The sequence below is a fragment of the Lepisma saccharinum genome, chromosome 11, assembly GCF_977018435.1.
Source record: "Lepisma saccharinum chromosome 11, izLepSacc3.1, whole genome shotgun sequence".
NCBI lineage: Eukaryota > Metazoa > Arthropoda > Insecta > Zygentoma > Lepismatidae > Lepisma > Lepisma saccharinum.
In genome coordinates this window covers 63,925,660-63,946,046 of record NC_139239.1, presented here as the reverse complement: position 1 = coordinate 63,946,046, position 20,387 = coordinate 63,925,660, and the positions used below count along the sequence as shown (strand labels likewise).

Genomic DNA, 20,387 nt, shown 5'->3' with positions numbered 1-20,387 from the left:
ATGTAAATTCATGCTACCTAATGGCATTATGTGTTTGTGCGTGCGTTTATAAATTGTATTCTTTTTGTTTTTTCTTTTGTATTTTATTGCAAACAGATGTGAAAAATATCGAAGTAGATGGTTAAGTGGAAGAAAATACATTATTGCCTTAACTTTGCCATGTATAGAAAGCCGAAATAAATCAAATAAATAAATTATGGTGTTATTATAAGTATTAAAACACTGATCAATGTTTTCTGTGTTCGCACGAGGTACGCCAGCTTTTTTAGTACCACGCAGCAGCTGGGAGGAAACCAAACACACCAGGAAGCAAGGAGGGTCTATTCTTGAAGAGGAAAAACATGCCGTCGGAAATTTCTGTAAATGAGCCTGGAACAGTAATTATATTCCTTGATCGATTGAAAAAATTGTTTTTCTTTCCAAGTATTGCCGTGCCTATTTTAAAGGCGAGGAAGATGTTCAAAGTGAGAAATAGTTGTGCGTAAAAACCATTACAGCATACGTAGTATTAACTGGCGAAAACTTTCTTCGAAGGAAGGACAACCCCCACATTATTGCAAACCTTGCCCCCCTTTAGTTTTTGGGCCCCAATCGCCGCTACTGCACCAACCCCTTCATGGTTCAAGTGTGTGTGTGTATTCATGTACGTATGTATGCCACTTTATCTATCTTCTTTCGCTACGCCTGGGTATATGCAATGTTCGCCACTGTACGTTAGTATGTAACTTAAAACTGAGTTTTTAGAACATTTAGGGCTCGCGTATCGAAATTCGAAGATAGATGTATTACTAGATCTACTATTAAAGTTGCTATGACGATCTCGTAGATGTATTTTTTGTAATAAATCTATTAGCAAAATTAATATGAACAATGTGAAGATTTCTTTAAAAAAAAATAGTTGTAAAAGTTAAGAAATTGAAAGGAGAATGGATCATTTATTCAATATGTTGAGTTCCAGCGGCCATTTCGACACCCATGCTTGTGAGTGCAACAGTTACACCACAAAATATGTTCTAGAGACTGTAAGATAAGAATACGTATTCGAACATGAGATTTGATGAACAGTGAATATGCAATATCTATCGTAGAGGCGAAAAAAGAAAAATATGTTAAAATAAGTCGAATCAAACCAAATATTTTTCCCTGGAACGGAACAGATAAATCTGTACTATGTCGATATCAGCCGATACTTCTCAAGGGATACTTCTATAAATAACACGTAACTTGTTATTTTTATGACGTGACTCAACCGCCCATTTTCTTTATGGAACACTTGATATTTTATGTCTATTTTATATCAGATCGGTAGAATATCAGTTATCAGTATCGATAAATTTTATATCGGCACTTTATCGGTTTCAGCAAGAATTTCAATTTTCACATATCGAGCTGCTCATTCAAAAGTGCTTCTGACGTTAACATTTCCAATTACTAGTGGCAAATGCTTTAAACGACTTTATTTTCTTGCTTAACTGTAACACGCACTACTTGAAGAAAATGGACATATCTTCAAAACTCTAGGCACTGTCGATTCTGTTTGCTCGTTAAAACAAGCCCAACGATTGGTTTTCCATTTAACCACAAACGCCATCTAGCGAACACACTTTGCTACGTGCGCCTCGAACCGAATTCTGCACACACTTGCAAGCGTTGGTGTCGTTGAGATAAGGTTCCTACTGGTTACAAGTTACAGCTGTTTATTCAGGTGTGTTTTGAGCGTGGGGAAGTGTTTAAAACGATTTCTATTTTGCACTAACTTCATAAAGATGTAGACGCTGTTGTATTTGTTTGTTTTATTAGTTGTGAAGATAAATTCGTAACATCTTAGCTATGATGAGTTGTGAAGGACGATGGAAGAACTGACTTCCGTATGCTGTATATTTTCTTATAAAGTCTACGGGAGGGTGAGAAAAGCATTTGGAAGATGAAAAGTCAGTCTTAAATAAGCTTTGATGGTGTGCAACGCCTTTGTAACTTTTAACTTCGAATTACTAACGACACTAAATCTAGCAGGCCTAACTTATCCAATGAAGGCATCATTCAAACAGAATTATTGTCGATTAAACTGATAGCTATAATAGTATTAACTGATAACATGAAAATTTGTTTACAAACTGAAAAACTTAATTCCTTCCTAATAGACTTGCCATAGTTGATAGTTTGAAAGTAAGGTGACATTTGCAGAGACCAGATGTTTGTTGTATTTTTAGTTTCAATCAGTAGCGTGCACCGAGACTGGGCAAGCGCCACTTTTGTAGATTTCTTCAGAAGTTTTCGTAGAATATTTCGTACATTTGTTGCTAAAACCATAGTGTTCTCAAAATCTGAAACTTACAAAGTTTTCGTGCTTCCTTTTCGACTGCGCTATTCTCCGTCCAGGAGAAACTCGATTATCTGATCGTTTACCCCTTGCCTATGCTTGCAGCGTGCTCCTCATTGACTTTTGTATTTTTTTCAACGTTTCGCCTGGTAAGTTGACTCAGGGCTGTGGCCTGGCCAGCCGAAACTCGTTGAAGAAATAGCTTTTACCTTCCCGACCATGGATATCTGCAAGAGTCCTATAAATTATACTATACAGTTAATTTATTTCATTCTTGCAGGACAACGGAAGTCTCTCAAAAAGGTTTTGAGTCCACATTGTGACATAGAAGTGTTCGTAGATCTTGGCTGTTCTTTTTTTGGGAAAGAAATAAAGCCACGCACGTATTCTTGAATACGAGTTGTTTAGTTGCAGTGACATGAGCTTGGAGCAGTGTTTCTCAACCGCCGGGCCGCGGTCCGGTAGTGGGCCCTAGCATCAATTATACAGGGCCAGGAGAGGTTCTGAAATTTGTAGTTTTACTTTGCGCAGCAATTTTCATTAACAAAATATTTTGTACTAGAAATATTCTAATTGGAATTTTTCAGTATGAGTTTTAAAGTTCATTTAGGCTTAGATGGGCTAATCAAGACTGGAGGGAGACCTAAAGTTTAAAGTGGGACCCGAACTACTATGAGTCTCCAGCGGGTATCAAAACAGGGACCCGTTGTTTACAAGATGACGACGTCACCAATGGAATTTTTCGGTGTTCAAAATGCAACATGTGAATGAAAATCCACACTTACAAAATTAATTTAATGATGATAGTCTGAGGAAACTGGAAATTTCATTAGATCCAGTAGTTGACAACTAATTTAAACCTAATTAGATTTGGTCAAAATGCGTAGACATAATCGAACTATTACTCTTTAAATAATGCCGTGGTTTATTTCTTATTTCTTGTATTTAGTTTCATGCTATATATTAATTTTTTAAAAAATAATACGTTATTTGCTATCGGGGCATAGTTTTATGAAGAATTTACAGACTCTCTCGAAGGTTGAGAACCACTGGCTTAGATAATGCAACACAGGTTGTCGTAGGGTATGGAATATCAGGAGTAAAATCGTGCCCTTGAACTAACTTCTGCTCATATCTTTCTATTATGCTTCAATCTTGCAACGCATGAAATACGTGAAGCGCCACTATTTGGAGTGGAAAAAGATTAAATTCCTGCAATCAAAAAAGGCAAAAGAAGACTGAAAATTTCTTAACAGTTTGTGCTCGAAGGGGGGAGGGGGGATGGATGTTCGAGCATTAGGGCTGTTTTACGTAAATCATCCTAGCAGAGGGAATGGCGTCCTCCACATCAAATACTAATATATCAACAAGTATTTATAATAATAATGGGTACCTAAAATTTTAAAAGGAAATAATTAACCTTGGAAAGACCAATTATTACTTAATCTAACAAGAATAAATACTACTTCGTAAGGGTTGATAATGATTTGCAGTTGTCACCATGTAATCAAGGAGTCCCGGGTTTGATACACGGTGGAGGCACATAGCGGATCGGACTGTAGGGCCAGTCCCAATTAGCCTATCTGTGCATGTAGTGGACTTAAAACTCAACTGTTAATGTTTTTCAATAGGGTACTTGAACATTTATTGTAATATCACAATATATAATAATAATTATATATTTGTGTGAAATGGAATAATTATCGGTCGCTTGCCTGAATCCAAATGTCACTGCATGAACCTCAAAGTTAATCTAAATATTTTATGACAAACCATCCTCTTTTTTCTCGCATTGGTGTTTTCAAACCATACAAGCCTTTGGTAACTTTAACATATGCATCAATATTGAGATTTAAAACGTGGCCATCTTGAAGATTATATTATAGACATGCACGAAATTGATACAATTTTTAATCTATTCTGGTCATAGAAATAATCAACATGATTTCGAGATTGTTTGCACTATATACAAGGTGTTCCGTAAATGAAAACCACCTCTTTGTCACATTCAGTACATGAGAATGTTTTAAAGAATTCATAAACTGCAAGTAACGATGGGTAGTGGGATAAATCACCTGTGTTGTAAAATAAGCAGTACCTATAGCACAAATATACTGTGGCGCAGTAACATTTTTCATTTGGGAGTTGCAAAGTTCAACATCCATAACAGGGTAATTTCATTTTAGAACAGGCCACATGGGTCTCAGGTTTTGAAAAGTGCATGACCTTGTAATGCCACTAAAAGTGATATTCACAAAATCGCTCTGAATTTCATTTTCAAGATAGATGTTATCAAGAAACGATGTTCGTTTTGGTGTACTCGGAGGTCTGGAAGTTTTGTCAGTGCTGTATGGTGACACACTGGATGTTCTATCCAGTTCTCAAATCCAGTACGTTTGGAACTGAGATAGTGAGTTGAGCATCAAATTTGCTCACTTAATGTAGCAGGGTCATTCCATGCCAAATGAACCAATTTTAAAATAATTGGTTGCATGACCATTTTAGAAAAATTTCGATTTTAGTACATACGTTTGTACAGGTTTCTAGATATCAAAATCAATGTTCAAAAAAATTTATCGTCTTTAGTTCTCCTGGGGCAGCCATTTTCCAACATGGCGCATGGCTTTCCTTGCTCATGTAGCACTTTTCAGAAACCTTAATATCTCAAAAACCATTAGAGCTAGAGACCTGAAACAAAATTCATTTTGTAGCTAATGAAGTATACTTTCTATGATAATCAAGTATGTTTTGCTTAAAATTGCATCGTAAGTACGAAAATTATGGTGGAAATTTGGGTAACAAGTTAAAAAAAATGGATTTTTAAGCACAATTTTTTCAATGAAAGGGTTTAGTCTAAGGCTTGATTTTTTTTTCATGTGTAAACCTGCCTGCAGGGTGTCTGTAAATAAAATATCAGTGCTTAGAAATGCAACCTTTACAGCATGGGCTCAAACATGGCAGTTCATTGAATTTTGACAGTTTTCGGGGTTAAATATCTTGGATGGGTCCTCTTGAAAAATTCTGAAATTTGGCACATGAACCTAACTCACAGTAAAAATTTCAACTTTTAGATTCAACTCGTTTTGGTCAATATGAGGTAACGTATGTCACCTAATTTCTGACCTTCAGTTCATCACATATATTTTTTCTTGACAAAGTGGTATCAATAAAACTGATGATTCTGACCTTTTCAACATTAGTTTTCGCTAATTTACATTTTTCTTATTTCCATTATATAATTGTATTGGCCACGTAAAGGATTGTCACACTTGCCTTCTTTCTTCAGTTCTAATACTTTGTGAAAAGCAACTTTCCAGTTTCCTTCGCACTCCTTGTATAATGTGAATAGTTTTCGAGCAAGAACACTTTGTTTTTCTGCAATCAGCCTCCTCAGTTTTGAAACAGGAGATACATCAAAAACAGAACAGACTAGACTTTGTGCATTCCTTTAGTTTTTCTTGGGTTAGCACAAAGACATAATTTCCATTCTGGCATTTAAGTGAGTCACTTGCTCCAGATATGAAAATTTTACTCCAACATGCCAGGCATATTGATTTAACTGGTATAAGGCTTACTGGACACTTTTTTGCCTTATCATATGCAAATTGATTTTAAAAAATCCCTTACTTAACTTTTTCTTGAAGTGGCACTTCTGAAGATCACAACATTCTTTACCATTGTCTCTAAGTCATCCACCTGTAGTCTTGACCTAAGAAGTGTTTTATAATTTTCACTGATTTCGTTAAGATTAATTAGGTCTTTGGGAACCTTAGCAAAAATGTGTTTATGACAGTCCTCTCCAGTTAAAATTTCTATAGAGCACTCAATTTCCAGTCACAGATAACTAACATTCACAAGTCACTACTCTCGGCACATAGGCAAAGGAAGAATGACAGCAGAAATTGTCCATGCAAAGATCAATTCCAGGCTTGCCTCGCATCCTATCAAAACCTGTCTCTGAATCTTCTGCTGCGCATGACTCACACCTACTTAAACTAAGGTATTTTCTTGGGAGGGGGGGGGGACATAGTAAATATAGGAAACCAAAAATATATTCTACCGGCTTTGACCCTCCAAAATAAATAGCCTTCTTTTAGTGGAGTGCCCAAGGAGGAGTTGGAGGGTCATAACCCAATACCTTTGGCTTAGTATTCCATAAACAATTACGTCAAAGGCAGGATAATGTGGCAAAAACAGGGCAGTATACTAAAAAAGTATATGTAACCCCCCCTCCCCTCCCTTTCAAAATTCCTGGGCTTGCCACTGCCTATCTTAAGCTGCATGTACTGCTACATTTAAAAAATGTGAGGGAAATTCAGTTTTGGAGCTGACAACACCAACTAGTCATGGGTACCTAATAAATCAAACCTTTTGCAATTAGGTTTCGCAGATTTTCAATTGTCATACCTTGTAATTTCAATTTCTGGTAAGTCAAGTATAGGAACCTTAATGTTACTATATTTTCTGAGGTTTCATTTAACCCAACTTTAATAAAGAAAAAGAAGACTTCATTATTCATAGTATGGGATGTAGTTTAACCTTACTTTGAAACGTTAGAAATTAGGGGACTTAACGTTACCTCATATTGACCAAAACTAGTTGAATCTAAAAGTTGAGATTTTTACTGTGGGTTAGGTTCATGCAGGGCTTCCTTTGTGCCAAATTTCAGAATTTTTCAAGAGGACCCATCCAAGATATTTAACTCCGAAAACTGTCAAAATTCAATGAACTGCCATGTTTGAGCCCATGCTGTAAAAAGGGTTGCATTTCTAAGCACTGATATTTTATTTATAGACACCCTGCAGGCAGGTCTACACATGAAAAAAAAATCAAGCCTTAGACTAAACCCCTTCATTGAAAAAATTGTGCTTAAAAGTACATTTTTTTAACTATTGTTACCCAAATTTCCACCATAATTTTCGTACTTACGATGCAATTTTAAGCAAAACATACTTGATTATCATAGAAAGTATACTTCATTAGCTACAAAATGAATTTTGTTTCAGGTCTCTAGCTCTAATGGTTTTTGAGATATTAAGGTTTCTGAAAAGTGCTACATGAGCAAGGAAAGCCATGCGTTATGTTGGAAAAATGGCTGCCCCAGGAGAACTAGACAATAATTTTTCTTTAACATTGATTTTGATATCTAGAAATACATATGTACAAACGTATGTACTAAAAATGAAATTTTTCTAAAATGGTCATGCAACCATCATTGGATCATTTGGCATGGAATGACCCAGCAGCCAGTGAGAATATATAAAAAATGGGAGTATTCTAGTGTGAATCTTTATAATTAGCTTTAAAAACTGGAAGTATTCTAGTCTGTATCTTTATAATTAGCTTTAACATACACACTCTTTGTATAAGTATGAACTCATTTACAAACCCATGGTATTACAAATAACTCTCTTACAGAAGAATGTCTGAAACGAATGAAAATATTAAACCAGCTCACATGGAATCATTTTCTCGTGTATCGGAGATTCCAGTTGTCAAGTCTGCATGGACTCGTGCAGCTGACTGCTATGGCAAAGTTAAGGTAAGTGAATAGCTAATAAAGGGACTCTCCTCTTTAAACTCATGTGCCAGGAATAGTTTGAATTGCACTTTTGTAACACATGCAAAATTATTTCAGAGGAACAAGAAGGTAGAGAGTGTAAAAGTTGTCATTTTTAAAAAGAGCTTAGGTCAGCTGGGTAAAGAAATGCCAATGCTTCTTTATGAATGTCAACATGTTAAACTGAAATTACAATTACAATTAATTCGAACTTCACGAATTAAAAATTCAAAATAACAAAAACATGCATGATTAAAGATGATTTTAAGGGCATTTGAGTTCACTGAATTACCAAATTGTTATGGCAATGTTTTTACCACAGTTTCATCAAGTGGACAGTTTTGATTGAAATATTGCAAAAGCCTTGTAATCTAAGATATATATATGAAAAACTTAACATATTGCCAAAATTAATATAATTGAGGATACTGTTTAACATTTGTTTTGTCATCTTAAGACAATTTTGTTGATCGAGCAGGTGATGAATAAATCTGAGAAATTTTCTGAATGTTCGTAACAATGATTCTAAATTAGCATGCAATGTTAATTGGACATTGCCCATTGCAGTAAATTATCCATACACCAACATCCCCCAAAATTTCTTAAAACGGCACCTAAATTTTCTCACATAGGGTCAATTAATGGTCATTTTGGCTCTAAATTTGACCAACACCCCCTAAATATGAACTTTCACACCACAGATGGAAAATTCTGCATAAATCCCAAATCACTTTTCCAATGATTTTAAGTACACTTATTCTAACCCTACATTTCAAGACAGCATCTCTTCTCACAGTTCTTCGACAATAAGAAATTTGTTCTGAAGAAGACTAGACAAAAGGTGCTCTTGGAACGTAGTGTTAGAATAAGTGTAGTTAAAAACCCTAGACAATGGATAATGACCAATTAACATGCAAAATTTGAGAAGCTCTCAATGTAAATGAAAACTCATTAAGTAGTTATTTGCCTAATCTGGATATGCACACAACATATATTTACAAAGTTAATCATATGATTCACACACATTGTTCTACTGAGAACAGTATGTAATGAAGAAATTAAAGTTCTAGGTGATATTTGAGTACACTGTTGCATGTGGACAGGTAAATATGAATGGATTTTTCAAGGATTTTTCACACGCACAGATTGCTAATTGAGAAAATATTTTACTGTACCCTGTTAAGGAATAACAATGTGTAATGAAATTTCAAGTGAGTTCACTTTCTCATGTAAAACTTAATTTAAGCAATTTCATCTTGCTCCTTATCTTAGTCCTACAACTCAGTGGTGAACAAGACACTATCCCTGGCAGAGTCTACCTTAAATGGTGTGGTAGAAAAAGCTCGACCTGTAACTTCTAAAATTGATAAACCACTGCATGTTGTCGACGATTTTCTGTGCAAGAGTCTGGATTATGTGGAAGATAAAGTACCAGCTCTCAAACTACCCCCCAATGAGGTTTGTACACTGTATTTGATATGGACATTTTAAAAATTTAACTTTTGTGTGTTCACATAAATATTTTTGTCACAAGATACTGAACGTGAAAAAGTTTCATTTATTTGTAAATGTAATATTTGTTAAGTTTTGCTGTAAATTGCAAGGTGTGTTAACTGCAAACATTGTAATTAGCATTGCTAAAACACACTCCTTTACTCCACCAGGTACCAAATACAAATCTTAAATGTGCCACTGCTCATAATATTATACACCATATAGCAGTGGCGACTGGTGGCTAGTATGATGGATAGTGCCAACGTGATCAAGAAATCGAAAAATTTTCGCTAGCATATGTCGTAGAAATCTAATGAAAGAGGTAATTTTAATGGAACTTTGTTTACTAAAATTGCAGACAAAAATTCAGAGTTCCTAAGATTGGTTTATTTTACTTAGCATTTGTGCTATTTTTGGCTAATTGCAAAGATAAGGAAAGAACACCCATGCCCAGGTCAGGATTTGAACCAGTGATCCCTGGCATCGTAGCATGATGTGCACGGAGGTCAGCCAGAGTTTCTAGGAAATAAATGCTACTATTAGAATTTCGATGTCTTGTCAGTTTTACAATTTAATTTTTTAAAAAAAATAGAATTGATGTTTAAATCTGGCTTGGGACGGCCAAGTTGTTTAACTTTTAATTTAATATTGTATAGTACCTTGAAAAACTTATTATATAATAATGCTCTAATCTGACTCATCTTCACTGACTACCCTTCCTTTCACACACCATCGGACACTTTCACTTCACTAAAAAGAAAAACACTGAACAATTAGACACAGTCTAGAATGCAAATTCCCTTTGATATTTAGAAAATTCTTTTTTACAGAAAATGTTTTCAACATTGTCAACGTCAGTTGCAACACATTCAAATTCAAATTCTTTATTTACGTGGGCGAGGTTCAGCCTGAGGCTGTTCTGCCACCTAACCCGTGTCATCGATTACATTTAAATTTACATTTCTTATGTTATTACAGTATTAATACAGTGTACAATAAACTGTATGATTTAGTTACAAAATCTATTGATAAAATAATTGTAATAAATGTATGAATAAAATGATACAAAAATTGTGAAAAGACAACTACATAAAAATAAAATAAAATGAATGAAAAATAAATAAAAATAAAAACATGTAGACAAAATACATAACATAAACATACAAGTTACATCATAGTATTTGAACACAATCTCTGCTCTGCCAAAAGAAAATTCTTTACTTCATTTCGGAAAGATTCTATTTTAGATATGCTCGACATGGTCTTAGGTAGGGCACTCCATATTTTTGCAGCAAAATATGAAAACCACGACTGATATGCCTGTGTGTTGCAGAGTGGAAGGTTAAATTTGAAATTATTTCTTGTATGGTGGCTGTGAATACTGGTGCGAGGGATCAACATGTCTGCCAGATACGACTGCTTGCCAGATGTACTAACTTTATGTATAAGGCAATATGTATGCAGTAGCCGCCTACGGTACATATTGAGGATATTCTTATTATTTATGGAAGATAAAATATGTTCACGTCTCGGGATGCAAAATATGAACCGCATGCACGCATTTTGGCATTTTTGAATCTTTGCTTGTAAAGTTTTATTTATTCTACCAGAGTACACTACGTCACAATAGTCGAGAAATGGATATATGTGTTTCAACTAATCGCTGCTTGATTTCTGAAGATAATAGTTTGTTAAATTTAAACAAGAATCTGTGTTCCAAATGATTTATTGATTTGGCGGCTAATATGCTCATTCCATTATAGACGAGTGTCAAATATCAGTCAAAGACTTTTAACTACTTGAGCTCTAGGTATGACATCATCATTTACTGTAATTGTTGTATGAGTGTGCTCGACCGAACCAATAGCATTTCGAGTTCCAATAAATGTATAACATGACTTATTAGCATTAATTTTAAGGCCATTTGCATCACACCATGTTTTTATCGCACTCAAATCATTACTTATGTATTAGGGTGTATGGAAAAAAACTTTTTTTCGAAATGTTAAGGTGGCTAGTGCGGAAAAGTGGCCATTTGTGATCAAAAACACGACTGATTTTTTTAAGATTTTTGGAGGTCGTTTAGGTGGCGCGCATCGATCTTGAAGTTTTGATAGTGATTTGGTTATGCAACACGCACAACAATTTCACAAAAATGTCATTATTTGGCTATTTCATGTGTTTTTTTTCTGCATTATGGTCATTTATTGTTTTGTTTATGGGAAATATGTTACATTCGTGCCTTAGGGGTGGTTTCCTATGATATTTACATATGCTTTTGGTCAAAAATTGTCAATTTGAGGCTAAAAACTCCATATTTTTCTATTGATGGTTTCCAATTGGTTTCGACTGTTTTATTTGAAGGTTTTCCGATATAAAAGATTAAATAAAATATTTTGGCTTTCTAATTGCTAACAGCTCATCAATTACTGTCCAGCGCTTCGCTTATTTTCATAGCTTATTATGCTTTGAAAATAACCCAGAGCTCACCACGAGGAGGTGGCTGGACTGCGAGCTCCACCCACCCAAATGATGTTGGCAAACATAATTTTACTAAGGGGCAGGCCAAGATTTTCTTCTAGTTTTCTGCTTGAACTTTATAGTTACTTTTTGTTCGAAATGTCGGCATATGTTCTCTAGATTCCAATTTCGCATTGATGTAGCCATCACGTGTGCTGGCGCCGAAAACGGAAGAAGCAGCCTCTGTGATAATTTTCACAAGTCGCTCCACTCCTTGTGTGTGGCAGGGGAAGTCTTGAATTTCCGCTATATTTTTGTTTTTAATGTAGTCATCTACTTCTTCATTTGTAATATTATTGGTCAATGTAGGCTCGTGGAGGGAGCATGAATCCCAATAAACCATGTCATAGTATTGGTCTGCATTAAAATTGATGGTTGGTAAAACAAAAGTGCAAATTCTTTTGCCTTTTTTCAATCCTCTTGCTTTCTTAATTCTTTGCCAACCAAAACGTCTTATTTCTGGGTTTTGGTCGGTTATTAAAGCCAGCAGGAGATTTTCAGAATGGGCCAAGAATGAGTTTTGTTGAATGACCCTATTAATCAGATCTCTCAAGTGGTGTGGGAGAAATTGGGACAAGTGGATCAAATTCCAGAGGTATCGGGCTCCGTCAGTTATCGATGGTTCCTTCTTGATCCCAAACCACACCGGTGCGTACACCTTCATTATGTAGTATGTGGAATTTGATCCACTTGTCCCGATTTCTCCCACACCACTTGAGAGATCTGATTAATAGGGTCATTCAACAAAACTCATTCTTGGCCCATTCTGAAAATCTCCTGCTGGCTTTAATAACCGCCAAAATCCCAGAAATAAGACGTTTTGGTTGGCAAAGAATTAAGAAAGCAAGAGGATTGAAAAAAGGCAAAAGAATTTGCACTTTTGTTTTACCAACCATCAATTTTAATGCAGACCAATACTATGACATGGTTTATTGGGATTCATGCTCCCTCCACGAGCCTACGTTGACCAATAATATTACAAATGAAGAAGTAGATGACTACATTAAAAACAAAAATATAGCGAAATTAAAGACTTCCCCTGTCACACACAAGGAGTGGAGCGACTTGTGAAAATTATCACAGAGGCTGCTTCTTCCGTTTTCGGTGCCAGCGCACGTGATGGCTACATCAATGCGAAATTGGAATCTAGAGAACATATGCCGACATTTCGAACAAAAAGTAACTATAAAGTTCAAGCAGAAAACTAGAAGAAAATCTTGACCTGCCCCTTAGTAAAATTATGTTTGCCAACATCATTTGGGTGGGTGGAGCTCGCAGTCCAGCCACCTCCTCGTGGTGAGCTCTGGGTTATTTTCAAAGCATAATAAGCTATGAAAATAAGCGAAGCGCTGGACAGTAATTGAGGAGCTGTTAGCAATTAGAAAGCCAAAATATTTTATTTAATCTTTTATATCGGAAAACCTTCAAATAAAACACAGTCGAAACCAATTGGAAACCATCAATAGAAAAATATGGAGTTTTTAGCCTCAAATTGACAATTTTTGACCAAAAGCATACGTAAATATCATAGGAAACCACCCCTAAGGCACGAATGTAACATATTTCCCATAAACAAAACAATAAATGACCATAATGCAGAAAAAAACACATGAAATAGCCAAATAATGACATTTTTGTGAAATTGTTGTGAGTGTTGCATAACCAAATCACTATCAAAACTTCAAGGTCGATGCACGCCACCTAAACGACCTCCAAAAAATCTGAAAAAAATCAGTCGTGTTTTTGATCACAAATGGCCACTTTTCCGCACTAGCCACCTTAACATTTCGAAAAAAAGTTTTTTTCCATGCACCCTATTATGTATTCAATACTTATGGCAATTTCTGTTGGATTGAATGATTTGGTTAGTTGAGTGTCATCAGCATATGAATGTACGTTACAGTATTTGACAACTGAGGGTAGGTCTGCAATATAAATCGTAAACAATAAGGGACCTAGTATAGATCCTTGTGGAACACCAGATGAAATATATAAATTATTAGATAATAAAGTAGGCGACAGTTTTACACGTTGATTTCGGTTACTTAGATATGAAAAATACCAGTTAAGAGTAGATTGTGAAAAACTAATATTTCAGTTTACTGAGCAGTAATTTATGGTGTACCATATCAAATGCTTTGGACAGGTCCAATAATATTAACGCAGTGAGGAATTTCTTATCCATAGCCTGGAGGATGTCATTTGTGACTTTCAGCAAAGACGTAGCAGTGCTGTGTGCCGGCCGAAATCCTGACTGTGAGGGTGGAAGAATATTGTTTTGGGCAATGAAGCTAAATGTCTGTTTATAGATTATTTTTTCTAGTAGTTTTGAACACACAGGCAGAACACTAATAGGTCGAAGGTCATTTACATTAGTTGGTCGGGTCGTCTTAGGGAGTGGTGTTATCAAAGCTTCTTTCCATTTCCTGGGAAATACGGTTTTCTCGAGCGAAAAGTTAATAATATGTGTGATAATAGGCAAAATAAAAGGTAGCGATAACTTCAGCATTGTAGTTGATATTCCATCTGCACCAATAGCAGTAGACTTGATTTCGTACAAACATTTTCTTACAGTATAGCCATCCACTTTTTTGAAAGCAAATTCGGGAAGCATATTATTAAACTTTTGGTTACTAAATTTTAAACATTCTTGAGATATCAGACGTTGGTCGATATTTAGATTATCAATTGAATTAATAAAGTGTTCATTTATCTCGTTCGCATTGTCAAACGTGGAGGGGAGATCATTTTTATTTGAGCCAATGCCTAGAGATTTCAGCTGCTTCCATAAATGCTTTGGTTGTCTTGGTGTTTTATTGATGTTATGCTCAAAATAACACTTTTTTTTCTTGCCGAATAACGGATGTCGTGAAATTTCTCAATTCTTTGTATTCTTTCCATGCAGATTCAGTTCCGATTCACTTGAATTTACGAAATGCATTGTCCCTTAGTTTAATCAACAGCTTCACATTCGATGTAATCTACGGCATACGTTTGTTACGAACTCGTGTTTTACGACACATGAGTGTCTGTGTGTGTGAGAGCAAGGGATATATCTTTAATTAAGGAAGAAATCTATAACAAAAAAGGTCTGGATGGCTCTTTAGATGCATCTATCTAAATGGTTATATACATTTGGGAAGATTACTTTTGTTCTTCCCAAGTAGGCAACGAGTATTACAAATATGTCAGTTTGCAACTGTCAACACAATGCGAAAACTCTTGCGTCGTGCCAGCCGAAAATGGGTACGGTGGTTGTCTTATGGCTACCACCTCCTTCCTAGTTTCCTGTGGAGTATTTTTCATGCCTCTGCACAAGAGCCACACTATGCTGTGAGAGAACAGCTGGGGATGCAGCGCAGGAATTGAGGTGGCCGTAATCTCTAACACTTACGAGATTCAAATCTCCTTGTTTGTAAATGTATATTAATTTAACCATATTTTGGCAAAGCAAGTGCTATTTCTGAGGGTAAAGCTCCCCTTAGAGCTGCCACTGTCATATAGTACCACCTGTGCACTAACTTACTTTTTTTTAAAATTTCTTGAATCTAATTAGAATGTTTCAGTGTATACTCAAAAATTTGCTACATAGTTAATTGTATATTCTGCATAAAATTTTTGAAAATGGCTAGAGTAAGTTTCTAATCATAAGAACGGAATCATTTAAGTATCAAAATCAGACTGTACTGAAGTGAATTCAATTGTAGAATTTATAATGTCTGCACATCAAGTTGTAATTTAATCTAACAATTGGCATTTACTTGCAGCTGTATGAAAGTACAAAAACTTACATCAGTACAACTTTACAACCAGTGGTGAATGGTGCCGAAGCTATTAAGACTTACAGCATGAGCAAGGTTAACAGTGTGTACCAGACTAATTCCAAAGTTATCAGTGAATCAGAGAATTTGGAAGACAATGGCGAAGAGGAATCGAAGTTACTGAAGAGAGAAGGTAAAAATGTTATAAGAAAAGTTTAAAATTTTTGTATGGGTAGAAAGTTTCTACAGAAATATTTTCATGTTTGCACTGAACTATAATGTAGATACACTGTATATTTGTATAGAAAAGTATTAATGAATAGAATCTGTAAATATATTCCTATTATTATAGTACAATCCCCAGTTGGATTTTTTTTCAATTCTTTCTTACAGCCAATATGAAATGTTATACTGTATATCAGAATAGATTGTTGAATTGGAACATTGTGTCAATTTGTAACCAAAGAGGAATTTTGATTCGCATTGGCTCTCACCATGTCGAACCAAACAATCTATACTTTACTTCACCCCTGTTAATGTTTGTTTTCAATAACACGATAAATTGGGCTTCAGCTACTTGCCTTTCGTCATTTCTTCAGTATTTTGACTCATTTGATCAGATGACCTTCTTTTAAGAGCATGTTCACTTACAACTGTGGTTGATCTCTCAAACAGAACAGACTTGTGTATCCTTTATCTTGGAAGATTTCAAGAAGTATTTCAGTACTTCGTAATCTCATATAATTCCTCATGTTATGCTGAGAGTTAATATTAATCTCCCTGTTAACACTTATCTCTTGTTTATATCTGTCTATATTTTAGATGAAAGTTCTAAAATTAATGTTTCCACTGAGAGAGTTGTGAAACCCGAAGTGCCACAAAGACTACATACGAGGCAGCGTTTCGTCCTTGCAAGAGCTGCAGAATTTGACAAATGGATATTAGATCAATCACAGCCTACTATGTCAACTGTAGACAATGCTGCACAAAATCGTAGACCAGAAATCTCTGCAAGCAATAATTACTTTTCTTACAGAAGATTAGCAATGTTCACAACAGGTGGGGGTATCATACTAATTTTTGTCAATTACTTATTGTCAATCTTAATACAGTGCATATGCACCTTGCACACATGAACTTTTCACTCAAATTAATTTTGCTTTTGGTGTAGGGATGATGTTTCATGTGTGTTAGTTGACACACCTGATTACATATATGTAGTACTATGGGAGCATTAGCCTGGGATTGTAGGCAAACATTCACCTTCATGTAAAAATGGTGAGATAATTAAATTATCAAGAACTAGCTCATGTAATTACTTTGACTACACCTTCCCTTTTATGCCAAAACAAATGCTAGAAGAACATTTGTTTCTTTGCTAATTTGTAATTAGTAGTGTACGTGTAGTAAAATGTGTGTGTGTGTGTATGAAATTTAAATACGAATTTCTTGATAAAGGATATTTAATTAATTCAACGTTCTCAATTCAAACTTCATATTTTCAACAACCAACTGACAAGATATAAATGTGCAGAAACATTTGTTCGTAACACAATTTGACATAACTTGGAAGTATTTTGAACTGTAAAAGTGGTTTCCTGTCAATATATATGATAACTTAGATGCAATGAATTAGAATAATTCATGACTTTTCAGTTATTGTCTTTTGATATGATATTCAAATGCTGCAATATATGATAATCTGTCAAAGATAACATCTTTGTGTGAAAATTATTGAAACAGAAATCTCGTATACAAAGAAAGACCACCAAATATTTTTGTGACCTAACAACTATATAAACAAGCACAGGTTGAATTTCCTTTTTAGGTAATGATTCTGGATGGCAATTTTATAAATAAGTCTAAGGTTGAGCCAATACCATTCTATAGTAACAATCTCATAATCTTAGATTTCCACTGATGCAGATACTTAAGAAATGTAGCTATTGAACAATAAGCAAGTAAATTTGTTCAGAATAGTAATAAGTGTTAGGAACTGTCTTACAACTCAACAGTATCATTCTAAACTATTTGAGAGAGAATCGCAATGTTTTAAAAATGGTAGTCATTAAAATGCGAAATCCACTTTTCCCAAAACTTCTGGCACAGTTTTAAAAATATTCTGAATTTAGCATTAGCATCAGGTATCTGATGAAGTTTGGATTGATACTTTCTGACAATAGTAAACAAATTATTCTAAAAATTCATTGACAGTTCGATTCCATAAAATGCACAGATTACATTCATTTAGAATTGTTGCTAGATCATGGTTCTGATATTCTGTCCCAGTTATCTAAGGAATTGACCTAGCAAGTTAACTTGCACCTAGGGTGTAAGGTTCCTTTGAGAAGGCACACAAATGCCATCATCACTTCCATATAGTACACCCTAGGCTGCATTTTGCAGACTGATGAGAGTCTGGCGTAAAATAAATAAATAAATTCATTCAATCATAATTTGCACCTCATGATATAATTTTATGCACAGTATATCTTAATGGATTTGGGGACTAAGGCAATGATGAACTAGTATAGCCAATTTTCAACCAACCTTTCCGATCATTATCTTATTTTTGTCTGTATGTATAAAGAAAGTGATCAAACTGATTTAACTAATGATCCATAAAAGAATTAAATCTCATAGTCTGCATGACACCTCGTGTATTCCTTCAATCATTAAACTGTAACAAGCTAAGGTTTAAATCCATTGTATTAGTTCATTATATTATTTTATCTCATTGTATTAATTACATCCTTGTATTTCATTGTATTAATATTTCGTAAAGTTCATTACATTGTGAACACAAATTTACATGTCCGATTTCACAGCTTGTAAATGCATACATGTGATTTATAAATGAAATAAGTCGAATCTATGATGAAGAGGTATGCTTGGGACATCGAGGTGATTTCCGGATAGGCTTCTGCACTTTCGAGAGCTAATGTCACTCAACTTCAATCCCAGTATCTGTACCATAGGATTGAATCTCTCAAGATGAGAGTGAAGTTAGCTCCGAAAGCTCAAAAGCCTATCCAGAAATACCTGGTTGATATCCAGAGAGACCTCTCAATCATTCACTGCCAGGAAAAGGTTTAAGAATTAGTCAATCTAAACTAATAAATATATTCAACTAGAACCTACTTCTGTTTGACACTGAATGCAATGCCTTTTTCTTTCAGATGCAAAGTGATATATATCTGAAAAAAATAACTACTCAATCAAGGATGTTACAAGATGAATCTGAAGAGATTAAAGTACTTTGTTAATATCTTAAATAGAAATAGAAATGCTATTTTATATTCTTAATTTATATCCATTTTGTGCTCAATAAACAGCAGTTTTGTTATATAAATGTATTTCTAATTGCATAATCAGGTAACCTATAAATTCCAACTATGTACAGAAAAAGAAAATTTCAATGTCCAATCGCAAAATTGTCCATGGGCATGGCTTACAGAGTTCCAGGATCTTAGTCTTTCTTAAACCTGTTCTTAAAAAAAAGCATTAAGAATATAACTATGAATAGCTGATGTGAATGAAAACAACAACAACAAAAAAAAAATGGCCTGTTCCTTAAGGAAACTGATGCTTCCTTCCCATCTTTGATCCACCCACCATCTAATCATTTAAAATATTTTTACTAGATAAAACACTCGGATCTGTTTGTAGCTAATAAAATAAAGAATGTTTAGATATTATACAGAGGAAGAAATTTTGTCAAATTTTCAGTGCACTAAAAACTATGAAATCTCTGCGGGTGCGAGTACTAATATGGGAAATCCTTGAATACTAAGAAAATAATAGAATTTATTCCTTAGTGGAGTTTGGGAATAAATTTTAGGAATGTAAAACTTTTATAACAAATGAGTGGAATTTTCTGACTTCATTCAATTTGAACTACTCATTGCTGCTTCCCTCACATTCTACAAGACGCACGAAACTAAAAATCTTCATAGTTACTAAGTTCCATTCATAGTTTCAACTCCCCAAATTTCATGAAAATCGCAGATGGTCAGGTTGTGGGCTGTTGATTTCATATGGAATGGCTCTCTTGTGAATTTGTTTCATTCTTTCATATTCCATAAAGTTAGAAACCCTAAACCAGTAATATAATACGCAATTAAACAAAAATCATAAATTGGAAATACAATTATTTTTTTTAAGAGTATTCGTACTGAAATAGAAAATAGGGGAATTTATGTGCAGTTGGTTATACTGAACTAGTTTTGCACCACCTGGAGAGAATTGAAATCGCATATCAATGCAATGAAGCAAATTTCTCTCGATTTTAGGCAAAATTACAATAAAGATAAATTGCACAATGCCGGATGATTCTACAAAGTGTGTCTTTTACCTGATCTGTGCCGAAACATGGTTTGTAACTCCGGTAAAATGTTATATTTCAGCTGAGATCAACTTTTACAGTGTGTCACGTTAGTAATCTCCTGGAGCAGTTGGTAAACGGTTGTCTCGTTTTGCTTTTTCGTCAAGAACGAAACATAGGTTCAAATTTCACCCACTCCTGATTTTTTTTTATTGTTGTACCGAGTACGAAGTGTTGTAATAATGTAATATAAGATTATATTAGATCACTGTAAATATTTATGCGATGCATACCTCGGGAATATTTCTACTCATCTTCTTGAATTTTCAGTGATTGGCAGGATTTTTGACAAGACCTTTCTTTTCATTCAGCTGTCAAAAGCTATGTTAACACACATTAAGAATTAAT

General features: G+C 34.7%; 1 protein-coding gene across 2 annotated transcripts; it reads left to right on the top strand.

The window, feature by feature from the left end:
- The first annotated feature begins 1,594 nt into the window (after nucleotides 1–1,594).
- Nucleotides 1,595–19,007, top strand: LOC145995289 (lipid storage droplets surface-binding protein 2-like). Of its 2 annotated transcripts, XM_083131883.1 has the most exons (6): nucleotides 1,595–1,705; nucleotides 7,739–7,862; nucleotides 9,153–9,338; nucleotides 15,662–15,848; nucleotides 16,478–16,714; nucleotides 18,835–19,007. In XM_083131883.1, exons 2-6 carry the CDS (start codon nucleotides 7,743–7,745, stop codon nucleotides 18,843–18,845), a joined length of 741 nt encoding a protein of 246 aa, XP_082988009.1. In that variant the 5' UTR covers nucleotides 1,595–1,705; nucleotides 7,739–7,742; the 3' UTR covers nucleotides 18,846–19,007. The 2 variants fall into 2 exon arrangements, with proteins under 2 accessions (XP_082988009.1, XP_082988010.1); XM_083131884.1 differs by lacking the exon at nucleotides 16,478–16,714.
- Nucleotides 19,008–20,387: the final 1,380 nt, after the last annotated feature.

Coding starts and splice junctions, on each gene's coding strand:
- LOC145995289 (XM_083131883.1), top strand. CDS start 7,743: ATGTCTGAAACGAATGAAAATATTAAACCAGCTCACATGGAATCATTT. Junction 7,863..9,152: donor ACTGCTATGGCAAAGTTAAG/GTAAGTGAATAG, acceptor TCCTTATCTTAG/TCCTACAACTCAGTGGTGAA. Junction 9,339..15,661: donor TCAAACTACCCCCCAATGAG/GTTTGTACACTG, acceptor ATTTACTTGCAG/CTGTATGAAAGTACAAAAAC.